Source organism: Cupressus sempervirens, chromosome 1, assembly GCF_028749045.1.
Source record: "Cupressus sempervirens isolate cs-2001-9-10 chromosome 1, ASM2874904v1, whole genome shotgun sequence".
NCBI classification, from domain to species: Eukaryota; Viridiplantae; Streptophyta; class Pinopsida; order Cupressales; family Cupressaceae; genus Cupressus; species Cupressus sempervirens.
The window spans coordinates 854,856,117-854,876,061 of NC_143118.1; the positions used below are offsets into that span (position 1 = coordinate 854,856,117).

General features: G+C 30.6%; 1 protein-coding gene across 1 annotated transcript; it reads right to left on the reverse strand.

Annotated features, from left to right (window-relative positions):
* Positions 1-4,131: 4,131 nt before the first annotated feature.
* Positions 4,132-10,883, reverse strand: LOC149580531 (wall-associated receptor kinase-like 21). Its single transcript, XM_089804892.1, has 4 exons — positions 10,166-10,883; positions 9,229-9,315; positions 7,043-7,685; positions 4,132-4,717 (listed from the first exon to the last, which is right to left on the reverse strand). The coding sequence occupies exons 1-4, from the start codon at positions 10,881-10,883 to the stop codon at positions 4,132-4,134; spliced, it is 2,034 nt and encodes a 677-aa protein (XP_089661018.1).
* Positions 10,884-19,945: the final 9,062 nt, after the last annotated feature.

The following is a 19,945-nucleotide window of genomic DNA, read 5'->3' on the forward strand; positions in this document are numbered from 1 at the left end:
AGCCTACTATAAGTACAATAATATATAACATAATTTAAACTTGTGTTAGCCACAAGCCGAATAAATTTATTCTATAATTTTAGAAATAACATATTGTCCCTAATGTGGACTATTGATGGATAATCTTTTTAAGTCTATATTATATAATGTCGCATCTTTGAAGGATTAATTCTTTCATTCCAAATACCTTTAAATTATTCTTGTCTTGATGACAAAATATTATTGTGTTTCTAAATGATTCTCATTGATTTGAAAATAACTTTTCTCTCCTATCAAGGTTTAATAACTTTTTCTTGAGGATAAAATGTGGTGTTGATTAACTTAGTATCTTATTCTACTAAATGATATTTCTTTTTTCTTTTCATTAATGGAAAACGTTAAATGTTTCTTTCACTAATTTAAACTTTTGGCATACCTTTAAATAATATATAGGGAAAAATTATAGATTTTAATGTAATAATTAAATAGATAAAACATTAAATTTTATAGGAGAAAAAAAATGTGGCACATCTCTCAAAATTTCTTATATATTTACTGATGTATAATTTGTTCATTTATATATTTATAATTTTCTCTTTAGTAATAATATTAAAATTATTATCACCTGTATCAATTATATAATCTTTTAAAAGTGAAATCCCACTCTATTATGTCCTTCTCCTCTTGGAATAAACATGATAGGAATCAACATAGAAACATAAAAATCTTTTCAACTTTAAGCTTGTTGAATATTAGAATCATTGAGGAGACACATAAGGAACATTATATTCTTTAGATAATCATATGAATATTTGCACACCATAATATTAATAATGATGTTTTTTATTATATCATTTTATTTATCCTATGGTGCATTCAAATATCTTATAATAATCTAATTTACTAATAACATGGTATTTGCACTCACAATTTATAATTAATTATGATCCACTAAATTAAAATTAACATATCAAGGGATACAATATAATATGAATGTAAATGGCTTTACCTTTATCTCAATAACAACATCTAATTGAATGTGGTTTTCTTCTTTACAGAATCTAATTATGTAGCAACTCAATAGATTATTTTTTATTCATTTCATAATTCTAATATTGAAGGTTTGTGTACTTTAGTGATCTTAAGAAATTACCTTTGTCACCAAATTGAAATTGAATTAGCTAAAAAAATCAACTTATAACATCACAATAAAAATACTACAATTTTAGTTCACAATAATGAAGTTGTTATCTCCTAAAATAGCCACATTAAGTAAATATTTAATAGAAATAAAATAAAGACAAGTATGAAGAATCTTTTGAGGATTATGGCAATGCAAATAGACATGCAAGGAGGATGCTCCAAATTATGTTGTCTATGTCATTGTGCAGGCATGTTTCTTTTATGTCACCCATTTGGTGACATAGTCTACTTTTCTTCTTTTGTATAGGGGTTCCTTATGGCTATAATTTGGGGGCTTGTGTTCTCTTCCCCATTGCCTCGTGGTTTCCCTTTTTGGATGTTGTTGGTGCTCTTGTCTAGGAGCTTTTGCTTGCCTTTAATAGGGATACTTTGGGCATTTATTTCAGGTTGGATTTTTTGGGGGTATTGAAGTTTTTTGCCACCCTTCTTCTTTCTAGGTTTGTATTTATTCTCTTCTACGATAAGTCCCTTTCTATTGGGGATTGATTTGTTTTGATCTAATTACTTTCTTATTTCCAGGTACTTATCATTTTGGTAAGGGTTTTCTTTTTTTTGTCTTAAATAATGTCCTACCTCTAGTTACTTCTAAGTTTTCCCATTGGGGAGAGAGGATGCCTTATGTAGGTCTTTGGTGATGGTATTTCATGTGGTGCCTTCCTAGATTTGTTTCTTCTCCTCTACTCTTTAGTTGTTCCCTATCTTCCTTTTTCAAGTTGGTGGGTATAAGGTGGATCTGATCTCCTCCTTATTCTTTGGTGTCTTTTATCTTTGGAGGCTAGATTTGGTTGAAGGTCTTTCCATTTCCCTTTGTTCTTCTTATTTCTTTATATTGGTCTACCTAGTTTGGTTATCTCCCCACAAGACTCTTAGAAAGGTAGAGTCTTTATTTTTGGGGGTGATACTCCACCTAGTTTATTGGATACAAATGTTGCAGTATTCTTTCCATTTATCTATTCTTCAAATTTTTATTTTGAGGTAGGGTCTCCTATTAAGGTAGAGGCGCATCCCTTGGAGGAGGTTTTTTGTTGGTATGAAGAGTTCAATGGTTGTGGGTGTTGTTCGTCTTTCAATCACTTTATGGTGGTTTTTTTTATTTATGGTTGGAGGCATTCTATTAGTTGTATGTCCCCTATCTCTCATATTTGGAGAGGTTTTCACCTCTTTATAGTTTTTAGGTCTTACAAGTTTCCTTCTTGCTGGGCTCTAGCTTTTCCATTAAGTGTTGGAGGTTTTTTGTTTCCTTATGGAGCTATTAGAGTTAAATTCTTCTATTGGTGTTCTTCTCCCTTCCTCTTCCTTATCTCTCCATTCTTAGAAGCAAGGGGTATCCTCTAGTTTTTGTTTTAGGGTTATCGTTTGAGCCTCTTTATTTTTCAAAATTTAATATTGTAAGTGTTGGACCCTATGTCTAGCTAGTTGTGGCTTATTTCAAAATCCTTTTGAATTCACCTCTTGTAAATAACCTTCTATGTATCATTTTGTACTTGATGTTAATTTGATGATCTTACTTTTTATTTTATCGTATGCATTCAGGCCCTATACCACTTTATCTAATTACAGCTAAAAATGAATAAATAAGTTATAACTAATGATTTTATGATTATACCATCGCATACTTGTAATTCCAACATCTAAGCCTAAAGAGTGGTAAACATTATATAAAGTATAAATCAGTCCACTTATGAAATTTTAATAATTGAAATTTAAAACATATTTTTATCCAAAAGTAGGTAGAGTGTGTTTTTATGTATAGTCAATCTCAAGTTGAAACACTACTTGTTAGAATTTGGATCTTTCTTATGGATCCATCTATTATGAGAAAGGATAGATTATCATACATATATTCATGGAATTTACTTGTAAGTCTAAATAGAACACTCTCAACTACAACAATTCTACAACATGTCAATTTTAATACTTACATTTTGATATCTAAATATAATTCATATCAACTAAAATACATCAACAATATATATTCAAGAAATATTAAGATTTATATTTCAATTTCAATGTACATATTAATATTTCTCAAAATTACATTTAAAGAAATATACATCTTTTTTTTTTTTTTTTTTGTATCTTTAATAGATATCCTTTCTCCTAGTAACATATATCCCTATTTCTAAGGAGAAAAACTATCTTTATAAGTATTATATATATGTATGTATGTATGTATGTGTATGTAATGATAAAAATTAAAATGTATGAAATAAAACCTATTTTAAATCTTGGTCTTGATAATATATACAAATTTTGACATTTGTAATCATATTATGAAAAACAATAGATTATTAATTTACATATATTTATAGAATTTACTCGCAAGTCCAAATAGAACCCTCTCTATTACAAGAATTGTACAACATGTCAATATTGATACTTACATTTTGATATCTAAATACATCGACAATATATATTATTCAAGCAATATCAAGATTTGTAATCTAATCTCAAAGTACATATTATCATTTCTAAACATTTCATTTATAAAAATATAGATCTATTCCTTAAACATTCTACCATAACAAAGGAATCCCTAATACTAAAAATTGTATATTTACTTGTGACAACTATCCTACGAGTAAGAATGAAAGTGAATCAGAGATATATATATATAAATAGTCTCCCACAAGGACACTATCTATCTTTAAGACTATTCCCTATCTTTGATAGATATCCCTTCTCTCAAGAACATATATCTCTTCTAGCAAGGACACTGCCTATATCTTTATATCTATGAACTATATATATGTGCATCTAACGTTAGAAATTAAAATGTATGAAAGAGAGCCTATCTTAAATTTTGGAGAAATTAAAATGCATGAAAGAGAACCTATGTTAAATTTTGGGTCTTAATAGTATATACAAATTCTGACAGTTCTATTCGTATCTTCTGACAAAACTTTAGGTCAAGATAGGCTAAATTAAAAGCCTCTTAAAGCATGCATGCTATCCAATATCTGATCGTGTAGAGTTATTAGAACTGTCAAAATGTGTACTGATCGAGGGTATTGTACAGCTTGAAGGAATGGTACTGATACTGGGCCAGAGCAGGCAATCAGAAGCACTTGGTGACATGTTTGGGATTTCAGCTGGAGCAGTGTGAAACAAAAAATCTTGATCTAACTCAATGTCGTTCTCTCTCTTAACAGCCAGGAGCTCTTGTGCTACCTCTCTCATGGTGGGTCGGTTATCCTTGTCAGCAGCTAAGCACCTGAATGCCAGCTCTGCAATCTTCTGTACCATTTCTCGTACACGTGGCCGAACAATGACATACAAATAAGGATCGATTATATCATCCAAGGTGTGAGCCAGGATCTTCGAGACTGCCAGCGTGGCAAGATTGATCTCCTTTCTCTCTCTAGAGAAGTCTACGGGCTTCATGGCGGTGATCAATTCGATCAGCACCACGCCAAAGCTGTACACGTCAGACTTGTCGGTGAGTTGATATGTCTGGTTGTACTCTGGATCAAGGTATCCAGGTGTGCCCTGTGGTGCGGTTGATATGTGTGTCCCATCATCGAATGGTCCCACTCTGTCAATAGAAAATAATGAATAACATGTCACAAACTTTCACAGATTTCATAAATCAACTTGATGGGATTTCTACCTATATTAGATGATTTTTTTTTTTCCTAAGATAAAATGTATGATAGTTTTAGTATCAATGTTCTGGATCCTAAGTTCGTACTACATAATCTATTATCAAGATGCAGGAGAGTACTAATTCTGATGATAGATCATGTAGTATGATCCGGAAGGCTGTAATTGATCATAAGTATGATCCAAACTTTTTAATGCTAAAAGCTATCACACAATAGATTCCACCAATGCCAAGAAAAACAACGTTTCAGATCATACTGCATCATTTATTGTTAAGATGTAGGAGAGTCCTTATTCTGATGATAGATTTTGTAGTATGATAGAAAATGTTATAATAGATCATATAATATGATCTACAATAGTTAATACTTAAAACTATCGCACAATAGATTCCACCAATGCTGAAAATATGGTTAACCTGGGCATGTTAGTGTCCAGAGATTATAAGGGTTCTGACTGTGCAAAAAACTTCAGTAGCGTAGACACTTTTTTATCATATTTCATATTTTATGATTTTTCTTTTAACTCAATTTCATTCATATTTTATATTAGATGAATTTCTTCGAGTTCAATCTCATTTTTGTGGAGATCATGAAGTACAATCTCGTATGTTATATAATTATTTCCTCTTGGTCGATCTTATTTTCATGATAGATTATTCAATGTAATTCGAATATCGATATGATTATGTTTCGTTACGTCAATCTCCTCATGATAATAGATCTGTTGGCAACTGACATCTCCGAATGCATCAGCAACCTCCCAGCTTCAGTTTGTACTTCGGTTTTATATGTTTACCTTTCAGAATGTTGTTTGCTTCAGAATTCTCCCAGGAAAATCTGCATTTCATTTTCCCTTCTTTTCCTGAAGTACATTCCTCTATTTGTTTTGGATGTTTAATGAGTCTGCAAACTCATATTTTGAATCAAAGACTTTTCATATTGAGATTTGTCAATCTGACTGCAATTAATTCTTTTTGGAAATCAGACTAGTTTCTGTTCTATAATGTTTTTATAATAATGTAAAAAAGTTAATAATGATGAATTATGACACCTGATCTAAAATGCTAAAAGCTTAAAAAAATATTACACAATCAAATATACAATTAATACACATTGCTATTATGAATAACTCTTATAAGATTCATACATTGAAACAACAAATCAAGAATTTTAATAGCTTCCATCACCAAACCCAAGAAACAAATCTTGGATAATCTGAGCATATCAGTGTGTCTATTGATTTCACAATTTCATTGGATAAAATTTGTGATCTAGCATCGATTTTCCAGATAATTCTTCATATATTATGATTCTTTTCTTTCTTCAATTTCATTAAGATATTATACTTTTCATTTTAATCTCATTCTAACTATGGATCATAGAACATGGTCTAAAATATTGATACAAAATTTTTTCCTAAAAGAATTTCATTCTGATGATAGGTAATTAAGATATGACTCTTTTTCCTAATTCAATTTCATTTTGATAATAGATCTTATTTAGCATGATATGAAATACTAATATGATTCTTTTTTAAAAATTCATTTTGGATCATTCTTAAATGTCACACACTAATTGAAAAATTAAACTGAGAAAAATAAGTCAACTTTGAATATTTAACACTTTTAATATAAGAGTCAAGGCTGAGTGTGTGATGCTTAAGCCATCCACTCAATCTTGGCCCAGGTGATAGATCATAAAGTATGATCCTAAAGATTGAAAGGATTGTTCTCTTTTGCCCAATTTCACACTGTTGATAGATCAGAGATTATTTATGCGATTCTTTTCTTTAGTACAATCTCACTGCAATGATGGATGTGAAGTTATGATCGGGAACTTTGATATGATTATTTTCTCTAGCTCAATCTAATATATTCTCACAATTGAGTAGAAAATATGATTTGAAACACTGACATTCTTCTTTTCTCGAATTCAATCTCATCCTTGGATCATATATTTGACTTCAAGCGTTAATATGTTTCTTTTCTATTAACAATATCAGATTTCCACAATCCATTAATAATGCGTTTAGTTTGTAAATTCGATTATATCACACAATCAAATCCAAAAACCATTCACATGTTTCTTTTCTCTAATCCAATCTTAATCTGATAATAAATCATAAAACATCTTTCCAAATATTGAACACTGGAAATGATTTAAACATTAGAAATCGAATCTAGAAGTTGATACATATTGATGTCACGCCATTAAGCAATCTATGCAAGCCAATAATGGAACTAGAGAGAGCCTACCTGGACAGCCCAAAGTCCCCGACCTTGCAATTGTAGTTGTAGTCCAAGAGAATGTTGGACGACTTGACGTCCCGGTGATAAACCGGCGGGGTCAAGCTATGCAGGTAGGCAAGTGCCTCGCTGGCATCCACGGCGATGTTACAGCGACTTCTCCAGTCGAGAGGGAGGAGACGATCCCTGGTCTGGTCCCGGTGAAGGTGGTGAGCGAGGGTTCCATTGGGAACAAACTCGTAGACCAGAATGGGGTCTTCCAACTCGAGGCAGCAACCCAAGAGGCGAACCAGGCTGGGATGTTCAATGGTGGAAAGCAGGCTGATCTCGTTCAGCAGCTGCCGGCTGCCCTCGTGAGAGAAAGTGGTGGTGTTGTGAATGCGCTTCACTGCCACGCGTCGACCGTCTGAGAGTGTGCCGGCGTAGACGGTGCCAAATGCGCCGTGGCCGCACTTTTGGGCGTCGTCGAAACCCTTGGTGGCCTTTTGCAGCGTCTGGTAGCTGAATAGTTCTGTTGTGAATTCCCTTTGAAGGCTCGGGAGGAGTCTCGCTAACTTGTTCTTTCTTTCCCGCCAGTTGCTCCTCCTCTTGCGGACCACCAGGATCTGGAATACGGCTACTCCAACGATCAATGTTGAAGTGATTACGACGCCTGAATAGAATTCCAGTGTTCCTTTGTCAGTTTATTCATTACCAATTTTCTGGTTTAGTATCTGTGTTTCTTTGATTAATGTTCATTTAATTTTTTACAGTTAAGAGTATTATTTGTTATTAAATTGTAGTATGATTTTTGAGGTCAATATTTTAATTTTAATATATGTTTATTGTATTTCATGTGACTTTTTGAAAATTGATTCAACCATTTGAATGTTTGGTTGAGTATTAAACAAAAATTTGAAAGATGACTGTTCCGTTGTCCACCTATTACTACTTATAATAGTGTTCATTTTATTGTTTTTATCACACTACTATATTGATAATCTATATTTATGAAGAAAAATAGTACAGTATCAACTATGTGTAGAAGAACATTATATTTATGTTCATTGTGAAACAAACCTTTGGAAATGTGCTAAGAATATTTATACGCACTGTGATACAAAACCATTGAAATGTGCTAGGAAACTATGAAGGCTTAAACTGGTCCAGATGTAAATTATAGTTGCACAAATGAGAATGAGAATAAAGATTAGAAGCTAATTTAGAATATGCAAATATTTGACAATCTAGGGAACGCGCAGGAGATTGCATGAAAGATTTGTACACATAAGCCATCATTATTCTAACAACTAACAACTAATTATTATTTAGAAATGTTATTTAAATGAATGTTCTAAACAAAATACTCACTAGTACAACACTTAAACCATTAAAGATGTATAGGAAAGATTTGAAAGGAGCAAATTCAATAGAATTAGAAAACTTACTTGTAAACAAAACTAATAAGGCAACCTAAGATCAGTCTACACCTGATACCAAAATTCTATGAATGAATGATGGAAAAACGAATAAGAAAATAAAGAGAATTTATTAATTGACTTAGAAAGAACATACATATGATGCACTAGCTACAAAATGTCAACTAGTATAGTTACATGCATATTGTGCATAAAGGCTGAAAATTGGGAGTCTATTTAAGAAGTCTTAGATAGGAGTTTCATAATTGGTATTTAGTTCTATTTTTAAGGATAAGTTGGAAGTCTATTTAAGAAGTCTTAGCCAGGAATTACATAATTGGTATTTAGTTCGATTTTTTAGGATAGAGTGATTTCAAAAAAATAATTGTTAGATTATAAAATAATTTGTAATCTAAATTTTTCAAATAGGAGCTCTTATTTTTTAGTAATTAGGGAAAAAAGGGCACTACTAGAATTTTTTCTTTTAATTTAAGATATTATTTTAGATCATTTATCAGATATTTTATTTGAATTTAAAAATTAAAAAAAACAATTTTAATAAAAAAATTGTTTACTAATTTTTCATATAATAATAAAAAAAAATTATTTAGACCAAACAAAATACAACTAGATCTGCAATAAGCTCCAAAAATGCCAAATCAAATAAATTATGATTTTGACTACATCCCCATGCAACGGTATCTAAAGGAAAGGAATTTTACTTACATGACTTCCAAGTTCCAGTTATTAATTATATTAATTTTACTATCATAATAGTTCCTGGGTTAAATGTTATACCAGCTATAAGCATTGATTTCCTGATTTTCTTCTCGTCCGCATCCGCACAGTCCGTTCCATATAGTGCCTTACCACCCCTTTCGCATACTACATCAAAAAAATAAGAAAACAAAAAAATTATCATAAAATAAAATACTTCTTGGGTGTTTGAAAACCTATTTAAAAGCTTGAAAGGAAGCCTCATTGCATAGTCCAAAAGCAATTCAAATCATGCCAATGTTGATAAATAATGTGTTAAATGATTGAAAAAAATTTAATATATTCAAATATTTTTTAACAAATAGTCTTTATATTCTCCAACTCCTTGTAAGAATGTCATTCTTAAATATTACATTCTAAGAAAATTATTAAGCTTGTTAAAAGTAAGTCAACTTTCACTATTTAATACTTTTATTTTAAAAATTAAGACTTGGTATGTGATGCTCAAGCTGGTCCCTATGAAACTAATTGTTTTGGAGCACAAAATTTACAAATGAGTGAATTTCAAAGTAATATTTCAGAGATATTTGGAAAACAAACTATATAAACTCCTATATGAATTGAGAACATCATAATACTTAAAAAATTAATTAATCACAATTTAATATTAGATAGTCATAATTCATTATAAAATTATCATATTTTCTCTTAATAAAAAGTAGATTATAAGTTTTATTTATATATGACATTTTAGATTAAATACTTTTATTTAAAATGTCTATCTACCACTTAATATAACAGCATGACCTTTCTTATTAAAAAAACTGAAACATAATTAGACGAGAGCTTACAACACTCTTAAATTGTGAGTTTCTTATCTCTGAGATCTTTTGAATTCAAGTCTACTGAAGTTCAATAATAATAATAATAACAATTAATCACAGCACATGATAATATCTTCAAGTTCAAAAAAGAGACGGAAAAAAAAAAAAAAAAAACAGAAGGAAGAGAAAAATACCTTCAGTGCATCCACCGCCTTCAACATACCCATCTCCTTGGAAACCATCTTTACAAATACACCTCACGCTATTTTTCACATCGCTGCCTGATTCACAAAATGCATTTTTATCACATTGAATATCTTTGCAGGTCCCAGGAATTCCCCACTCCAGTTTTAGCCCTACAATTGAAGTGTAATTTGTTCCCCCTTGAAATCCCCAGCTGATGAATTTCGAGCATTGCCATGAAGAGAATCTTTCAAAGTTGGTAATTCCAGGCTCCCATGTACTATCATACACAAGAGAGAAGCAGCAGGGATTTACAACATTGCATTGCACAACATTCACATAAGGAAGATTGCAATCTTTTAACTGGCAACTTGTTCTATTATTGCAACTGGAAAACTGGATAAAATTATCTTTGGAAATGGCAAAGTTCGGATTGCCTTCAATCCTGAAGTTTTCTAGGTTTGGGGAGCAACTAGGGTTTACAATATCAAGAATTACACCATTGGTCAGGATGCCAGTCACATTGTAGAGAAGCTTGCCTACTTTCAACTTGAGTGTAGAATTGCTGATGCATTCAAGTTTGAACCCATCTCTACCACAAGATCTTGACTTGGTGTAAAATGGGTATGGGATACTAGCCTCCCCACAAGACTCACTGCAATTCCTTTCCATGCTGGGTATTCCAAAATCAGGTCTGACTGTAAATCCTTGAGGTGTGCCCGAGCCCATCAAGCCCAAAGTAACAAGGAAAAATAGACAAAATGTCATTTGTATCGAATGCTTCCACATGGTGGTATTGGTATGTGCCTATACCATTCAACTTATTGTCATTTTCCCCTTGTATTCAATCTTTCAGAGAGTACTAGAGGGTATAAAGTATATGAAAACTATTCCAACACTGTCAAAGTTTCACAAGAGTTCATCACTATCATGTTTCTGTGTGGGTTATATCCCACTCTGATTAGCCCAAAATAAGATAACCATTTTCACTGAATACTTCCTTATGATTTTATATCCACTTTTCAAAAAGGGTAAATGTAAGCACTATTCTTCTATATGATGATAGACAATATCAATCATTGAATGCTCAACACCAATCTCCTCTACTTTCAAGATTATTTGATGATATGTATTTCAAAGATTAATTGAACTTCCCCACAAAGCCTACTGAGTCATCATCTACTAATTAAATCTACAAAAATTTCCATACTACTCTTCAATTCCATATCAAAGTTTCTTGAAACCTCCAAAAACTCAACTTACAGTCTCAGCACTACTAAGTCCCTGACTGAATTTTGCCTGAAATCCCAAATACACAATCTGCCAATTGTCTCTTTAGTGAACCAAACAATCCAGAACAATCACAAGTGATGGATACATTTTTCTGTTTTGTCCTTGGATAGTTACTGCTTCAGTACAGGCCAACGAAATGTATGAATTGCAAGTGTGTCCAAGTGTTTGGAAATGAACTTTTTTCGGTGCCTAGCATTCATTTTCTTCTTTGCAATTGTATAAAAGTAGTGTGTATCCCAATCCGAAAAATCTCTGTGGGATATGAGTTGTAATGGCATGCCATGAACGTAGAGAACAGTTATATAACTGTCCAATCCAATTTATCGCCCTCTCGAATGGATGCATGTCTCCACAAGACGCATTTGATCGACTAAAAATGAGGACTGCAAGATTGTATCACAATATTCAAGAATGGTATCCAGCTCATCTAAGTAATCCACCAAGATATCTAGAATTTATTGTCCAAGAATCTTTTTAATGTTCCAACTAACTTATTCTTAATAAAAGAACTTGCAATATTAAGGCGAGCTCATGTTTCTACAATATTTTTAATAAGCATTATATCCATATTTATCCAAATTGTAATTTTCAGGGAGCCTTTTATAAAGACAATGTGTATATTTTAATTGTGAATGTAATTTCATTTGAGTGCAGATTTGTTCGATTGACTTTTCGATGATATCTAAGAACTGGATACATCTTATGTTGCCAATATTGCTTACTCAGATAATATATAGAGAATATTTATAAAATAAAATAAAATTCTTCAATGCATCTAATTTAGAACATTTTAATAAGCACATGAATATTTTAAGAAAACATGTCAAGTTTGAATGCAATTTGACTTCATATTAGAGCTATTTAATTATTATTTTTTTCTATAGTAACCTATCTTAAAAAAACACACACAAGAATTTATATACAAATCATCTAAGCAATGATTAGAATAGAAACATGCCAATGTTCCCAAGAAACATTTTTTTAGCAAAATAACTTGCTATCTTAATAAGAGTTCTTTGTCTTGAATAATGTTTCAAAATCATTTTAAAAGAAAAAATCAATCTTGAATGCTACATTTATGTAACATTTTAAAATGTATATCCCAATTTAAAATATAGTTTGCTATCCCAATATTGACTACAATTTGAGTTGATAGTAGACTTGTTTAATTGATTTTCTTTCTTCTTAATAAACAATAGTTGAAGACCCAAATAAATATGAATTTGTTCTTATTTCTATTTATTTAATCCCTATTTCATTAAGTGATAAAAAAATGTGTTTAATCATTAGAAAATATCAATGTGTTGGGCATAATGACAACATTAACTTTTGTATGGGAATAAAATATTTTTAATGGATATATGTCAATATATAGATTGCCTATAACTAACATTCAAAGAGTTTAAATTTGTTAATTCGTTGGATCTTTTTATGAGACATGTTTAGGTCTCATTTAACATAGATATATTTATTAAATTGATTATTTTATTTACCTCATGGATGAAGCAAAGAGTTTGTCAAGTAAGGAAATTCTAAAAAAGAGATGCTCCTAGATTATGGCATCTAAACAAAAGAATTCTTTACATATAAATATATTAACTAATAAGAATACTTCGAACTTAATTTTCTATTGAAATTTAATTCTTGAAAATAAAAGTAAAACATAGACGTACTTGTCTCCTAGGTTGATGATGGAATAAGGATATAGAAGAGGCATAGAATTTATGAATACTAATTTGTCTAAAAATTGTGGCTTTTATTTTACTCTTTATTTTGAGTACAATATGGTTGTAAAATTTTAAATTCATTGATGAACAATTTATCCAAAGGCCAAAGAATATGATTATGAAAATAACCTCATATGTGGAGTGATCTTGTCATTCATAGGTTGAATTTAGAAAATGATGGATTTTAATAACTACTTTTCTTCGACTAATGCATGTATTTGTTCAAGACTAATTAGTTCGTTATATTACTATAATTTCACTAATTCAATGTTCTACAATTTCACATCAAATGGAACCTTTCATTTAGTATGATCAAAATCTCCATTCAAGCCTTTGATTCATCCTACTTTCCTAGTCATCACTTATATCTAAATTCCTAGAACAATGCGGATTGGTTGATTTAGGACATATGCACATCATGAAGATGTTTGTGAATTATGCAGACCTCCCATGTACTTATAGTCTAAAGGTGGTTATGGAGAATTATACTTTATTTCCTTCGCACTAATGTTGGGATTCTTTTAGGATAATTGAAGCTTCTTATTGTTACACCTTCTCTCTTGGTCATTTGAATCACTTCTTCAAAAATAAACTCTTTTTTTTAGAAGAATTCTTTGCAATGTTTACAAATTTTAGGTTATCTCATATTGAGACTCTACCATCTATGTTTCATACTAACTTATTATCATCTTCATTCTAGCAAGTTTCAACTTCTTAGATTCAAAGGGGCATTGTCTCTTATCTTCTACTAACTCATTTCTATTTAAAATAGAAAATAAAAACTTTAACATCATAATACTTAGCTTGTATCTATTATTATTATTTCATTATATTAAAAATCATGGGTAAAATCACAAACTTATGTCACCTTTTATAAAGGAAAGGGACATCAGCACTTAAACAATTCAACATTTACATTAAATACAAGTGGCATTTGTGTTTAGAATTGGAAGATGATGTAAACTGATGAAATGTGTAAAATTTGATGAAGTTTATGCTTGTAATTTTTTAAAAAATATTTGAGTGGAAATTTCAGCATTTAAAAAAAAAATTTAACTCTACTTTCTAATTTTTTTAAAATTCTCAAAATATAGTGTTTCGATGGAAATGATCATATTTTGATCTGATTTTGTAATATGTAACAGTTGACATGTATACCTAGTGGACAAAAAAACAAAAAATGATTTTGGATTTATATTTATCAAGTTATAAGTGGTCAAAGTCAAACTTACTAGAAATTGACAGTTTTTTTTTCCTACTAAACGTTTCCATCAAATCTACACATTTTAAAAAAATTTACAACTCTTGAAGATGACTCTCTCCTCGAGAGGTACATATAAAAGTTGTATTTTTAAAATATGATTTACTATGTTTTTTTCTTATTTTGGACTTACATCTTCTTGAATCTTAAAATAACTACTTGTAATATGTTAAATTATAACATATTATAAATACACAAAATACTATAAAATTTATATGAACACAATATTGACTTTGAGATCTACAAAAGAGTTTTTTAGGTTTTTGAAGAAACTTCATTTTGTATATATAAATCAGCCTTCAAAGTGAGAAGTTTGCATAAATTGCATTTTCTTACTTGTGTGATTGCCACTTAGGATGCCACATAGATAGTTATGACCGAAACACTTTTAGTTGTAACCCCTATCAGTCTGATGCAACCGCTAGCAGTCATATCGCAGTTTCATATAATAAATATATTAAATAGTGAATATAAAGGAGGCTTTTGAGAAATAACTATTTTTTGAAGTCATTTTCATCAATTGTTTCATGGAATTTGCTCACAACTACAAAGGATTGTCAATAAGGTATGTTTTTCTCACCTAATTATTTTTATACTCTATATTGAAGCATTGAATTGTATTTAGTGGAATCTAAATTAAAATATTTTTCTATAGATAAAAGTATTCAATGGGTAATAAAAAGGAAAGATTAAGGAAATATGATAGAATAAGAGATGACAATGTGGAAGGTCATACAAAACATAATCAAAACCAACCTACTGAAGTTCATGAAGAAGATGAGATTCATGAAGAGGATGAGATTCATGAAGAGGATGGGATTCAAGAAGAGGAACAAATTGGTAGTTCTAATGAGGGAAAACAATTATTAAGCATAGGAAATTTGATGGATTTGGATAACAAACTACTTTTTAGTCAATTTCCATCTAATCATATGGTCAATGAGAACTCTTTGTATTGAATAATGTTTCAAGATCATTAAAAAAAGAAAAAATGAATCTTGAATCCTATTTTTATTTAACATTTTAATATACATATCCCAATTTTAAATACGATTTTCTAGGAACAATTAAAAAATATATCTCAATGTTGTCTATAATTTGAACAAATAGTATACTTTTTTAATTGAATTTTATTCTATAATAAACAATAGTTCAAGATCTGAATAAAAATGAATTTTGTCTTATTTCTATTTATTTAATCCTTATTTCATGAAGTGAGTAAAATAATGTGTTTAATCATTGCAAAATATTACTATGTTTTTGATATTAAGCACTGACTAAAAATGGGGGCTAGCCCAAAATAGCAAACTACAAAATAATAAAAAGTCATTTACAACAAATTCTCATCCTACCCCCTTTCTTAATATAAAAAAAACCCACATTAACGTGTCCCGATTTCTATACCTACTATAGCCAGGAGGTTAGCTGACATACTAGAAATTAAAAATATACATAACCATAATAAAGTCCATAACTATAATCTAACTAAGTCCAACTCTGCAAATAACACAAGCCCATTTGGGCAGAGCACAAGAAATTAACAACATTGAAATGGAAATAAAAATATAGAGAGCTAGTTCTCTTTATTCTCCTTATAAGGATTTTCCAATAGAACATGGAGCCAATCATCTACCAAGAATTGATACATGGAGTTCATGGTGTCGAGTTTAGCAGTGACAGAAAATCCATCCTTCTTAGCATGCAAGAGATGATGTGTAGTGACCATTGAGTGCATCACCTTGACAGTAAAGTTGGCCACCTTGTGAAACCTTTATCACATTGATGGGAAAGGAATGTAATTGTATCAGTCTCCATGTGGTCACCCCAAGTATTACCTAGCCTCTCTAGTATGTGTTTCACCCTTGAGAGGGTCAAAGACATGGGAGGACATACATCTCAAGTGGTTACCCATAGGGCTGCATTCAACCCCCGTCTGGGGAACCTCACTTGCATTATCTTCCTTATCATCATCTATATACATTTTACAATATGCCTTCATTTTCTACCTCTTCATGGGCTTCTTATTCTTTCCACTGCCCAAAGAATTCAAGCTAATGGTGCACTCTTGCTTCTCCTTAGGGTTACCCTGCTTAAATTATTCCTATGCCTTAGGGATCTTCTCCTACCCACTTAAACCTTAACATCATCATCAATAACATTGACATCATTCTCCATCTTAATTTGTTGGAGAATGTAGGATGGGGCTAGATTGGGATTTTTTTATAAATAGCTAAGCCAACCTCTACAAAAATATGGGGAGTAGAAATTGATGGTGATAGGTTGAGTGGGAGGACATAATCATTGATGAGTTGAGAGGGGAAAAGAGCACTATGGAAATTATAGAGGTGAAATATTAAGGGTTCGAAAAGCATGGCATAGGAATTTCCCTCTTTCCTTTATTTCTAACTTACAAATTATTATCCTCCATAGAGTGCAACAAAAAGTAGGGGAAAAAGCTAAACTCCCTATTCCTAAAGTGTTTTAAAATGGGGACATGGTAGTAATATAAATTTTGAAATTAACCTTCCAGTATATTGTAACACATGATAGCATAACATACCCCACCCCATGATGATGGAAGAGCTTATCTTTCACACCCACCATGCTTTTGAACTGACTCTTCATCCAGGTGGAAGATTTTTCTCAGGTTGGCTTCATCTAAAACCCTTTTTCACTTATGCCATTTTCCACCTTCAAGGGAAAAATCACTAGCTCTAGCAATGACTATGCTATACATAATGACAACATTAATTTTTGTAAGAGAAGAAAGCATTTTTATGAATATAGGTCGATATATAGACTACATATATCTAACATTCAAGGAGTTTAAATTATTTTATTGATTGGATTTTTTTATGGCTCAACATGTTTAGGTCTCAAGTTAATATCTATTTTTTTAAAAAGATGCATTTATCAAATTGATCAATTTAAATGTGGTTTATCCAATGGATAAAGAAAATAATAATTCTTAAGTAAATTTACAAAAAGAAGATGCCCTTAGATTATGACCTTTAAACTAAAGGATTCCCGACATATATATAGTGTAACTAATAAAAATAAACCTAAATTCATTAAATAAATTTAAATTTAATTATTGGAAATTAAAAGTTGCAGATAGGTGTACTTATCTCCTAGATTCATAATGGAATAAGGATGTAGAACAGGTGTAGAATTCATAAATAATAATGCCCAAAAATAGGCTTGTATTTTACTCTCTATCTTGAATTTAGTATAGTTGTGGAATTTTTAATGGGTTGGTTCAATGTATGCAAAGGTTAAAAAATATGATTGTGAAAATGATGTCATACATGGAGTGATCTTGTCCTTCATAGTGAAACTATGGATTTTCATAACTACTTTTCTTCAATGACTAATATACATATTTTTTCAAGAACAACTAGTGCTTTATATTATTATCATTTTATTAATTGAATGTTTAGTTTGTCCACATCACATAGAACCACCAATTTAGTGTGATCAAAATCTCCATCTAAGCCTTTGATTCATTTTTCTTGTCTAGTAATCACTTTTATTTGAATTTCTAATCATGTGTGGATTGATTTGATTTAGGACACAAGCACATCACATAGATTTGTGAAGTGTATAATACTCCCTTGTATATTTAGTTTAAAGGTGGTTGTTGGAGTAGTAAACTTGATAACCTAAACACTAATATTGGGAATCTTTTAGGATAGTTTAAGATAGTTGTTGGCTTGTTTTCTCTATCTCTTGGTCATTTGAATTACTTTTTCTTGATTTTTTCTTTCTTTCTATTTAAAATAATTTTCATAATATTTATGTAACTCTTGCATTATCTCACATTTCTACTCTACCATCTATGTTTCATACTAGCTTATTGTCACCTTCCTTGTAGAAAGATTCAACTTCTTGGATTCAAAGGGGTGTTGTCTCTTATTTTACATTAACTCATTTCCATTTCAAATAAAAATATAAATAGCATCCTAATAGTTATTTTGTATCTAGTTTGTTTTATTGTCTTAGCAACTATCATATCTATCTTGGTAGAATGTTGAGGTGAAAATTCCAAAATGAGGATTTGACATTGGTAGAGCTCTAAATTAGAAGCCATAACCGATTTCCTTGTCAGCATGTGTTCAATTCCAAAATGTACATTTGAAGGTTGTATAGGGAATCTTCATTTCTAGGATGGTGTAAGTCTTTTGTCAATTTCTTCTAGTCATGTTAGCATATTGTTCCTAGTTATCCTATATAGTTATAATTATTATTGTTAGTGTAGTTTATTTTCTCTTAAGTAGTTGTGTTATCATGAATCTTTCTACTATGATTTTATTTTTACCCTATCCATATAGGATATACATAGGCCCCATTTCATCATTTTTCAACACTACAATCATTGAATCACATAGGTGTCTTGGATAAAGAGATCATAAAACCTACCCATTGATCTAACAAACACACTCCTTTTATTTTTATAACTTCAATATTTTTACTAGTTTGTATACTTAATTTATTATGAAAAATTTATTTTTGAGAATCTAGTTAGCTCATTTATCTTTGATTTAAATAATTCTTTTATTTCATTAAAGAACTACTCTAAGTGATTTTTTTGTCCAACTTTTCTCTCTTGGTATTCCATTAATCCTACGGATGATGAATCCCTTTCTCCAATTTTTGGCCAACCCTAATGTAAATGAAAGTTTCATCTTTGGTTATTTTCAAGTAATTGTTGGACTCTTTTGAAGATCTATATGACCTTGAAGACGGAAATTAATTTGGTAATTGCCATGATGAGATCCTTAATGTTAAAATTTTCCCCTAATTGGTTGTATCATCTGAAAAAGTTAGAACCCTTAATTGAAAATTATGTATTTATAACTCCATTTTAGTGATTTTGAGGTCCAAATGTCCATTATGCTTGATCACAACAACCTTCATTTTCTTCCCCTGGTTCATTTCACCATCCCTAACATCCTTGAAAATTTTAATCCCAAATTACTTTGGGAAAGTCACCAATGATGACTTGTATAAGTGGTCTTGGCATATATTTGACCTACAACCCAATAGATGAAATTTATTTTGGTGATGTAGGAGCATCCTTGGACTGTTGGAATTCTTGCAACACCCAAAATGATATTTTTTATTTTCTATTTGACAGTTACCTATCCAAAAGTTTGATTTGGGGGTAAAAGTACAAAGATGTCTCATCTTTCAGGATGACTTATCAAAATGACTAAATTTGAGTAATTCTATCTAAAAATCAATTTTGTTCAAACATATGATCTTGATAAATTTATTATAAATAATTCATTTACGGTCGCACACTTTTCCAATTGCAAATGTCTATTAAATGCATGTTTTGTACTACTTTACATCCAATTACTAAAGAAAAAAATTATTTCAAAAAACTAATGTTTCAATCACTCTTGCTCTTTTTTATGATTTTTTTGTAATAACATATAAACACCATTTTATAGAGCTCAAGGTCTAGGGTATTCTCATATAGAATTGATAGTATTTTAATTAAATAT

Excerpts from the sequence above, each read along its gene's own strand:
- LOC149580531 (XM_089804892.1), bottom strand. The coding sequence starts at position 10,883 with ATGGGCTCGGGCACACCTCAAGGATTTACAGTCAGACCTGATTTTGGA. Across the intron at positions 9,316-10,165 it reads AGGCGGTGGATGCACTGAAG|TATGCGAAAGGGGTGGTAAG; the intron begins GTATTTTTCTCT and ends TTTTTGATGTAG. Across the intron at positions 4,718-7,042 it reads GGGGACTTTGGGCTGTCCAG|AGTGGGACCATTCGATGATG; the intron begins GTAGGCTCTCTC and ends TTCTATTGACAG.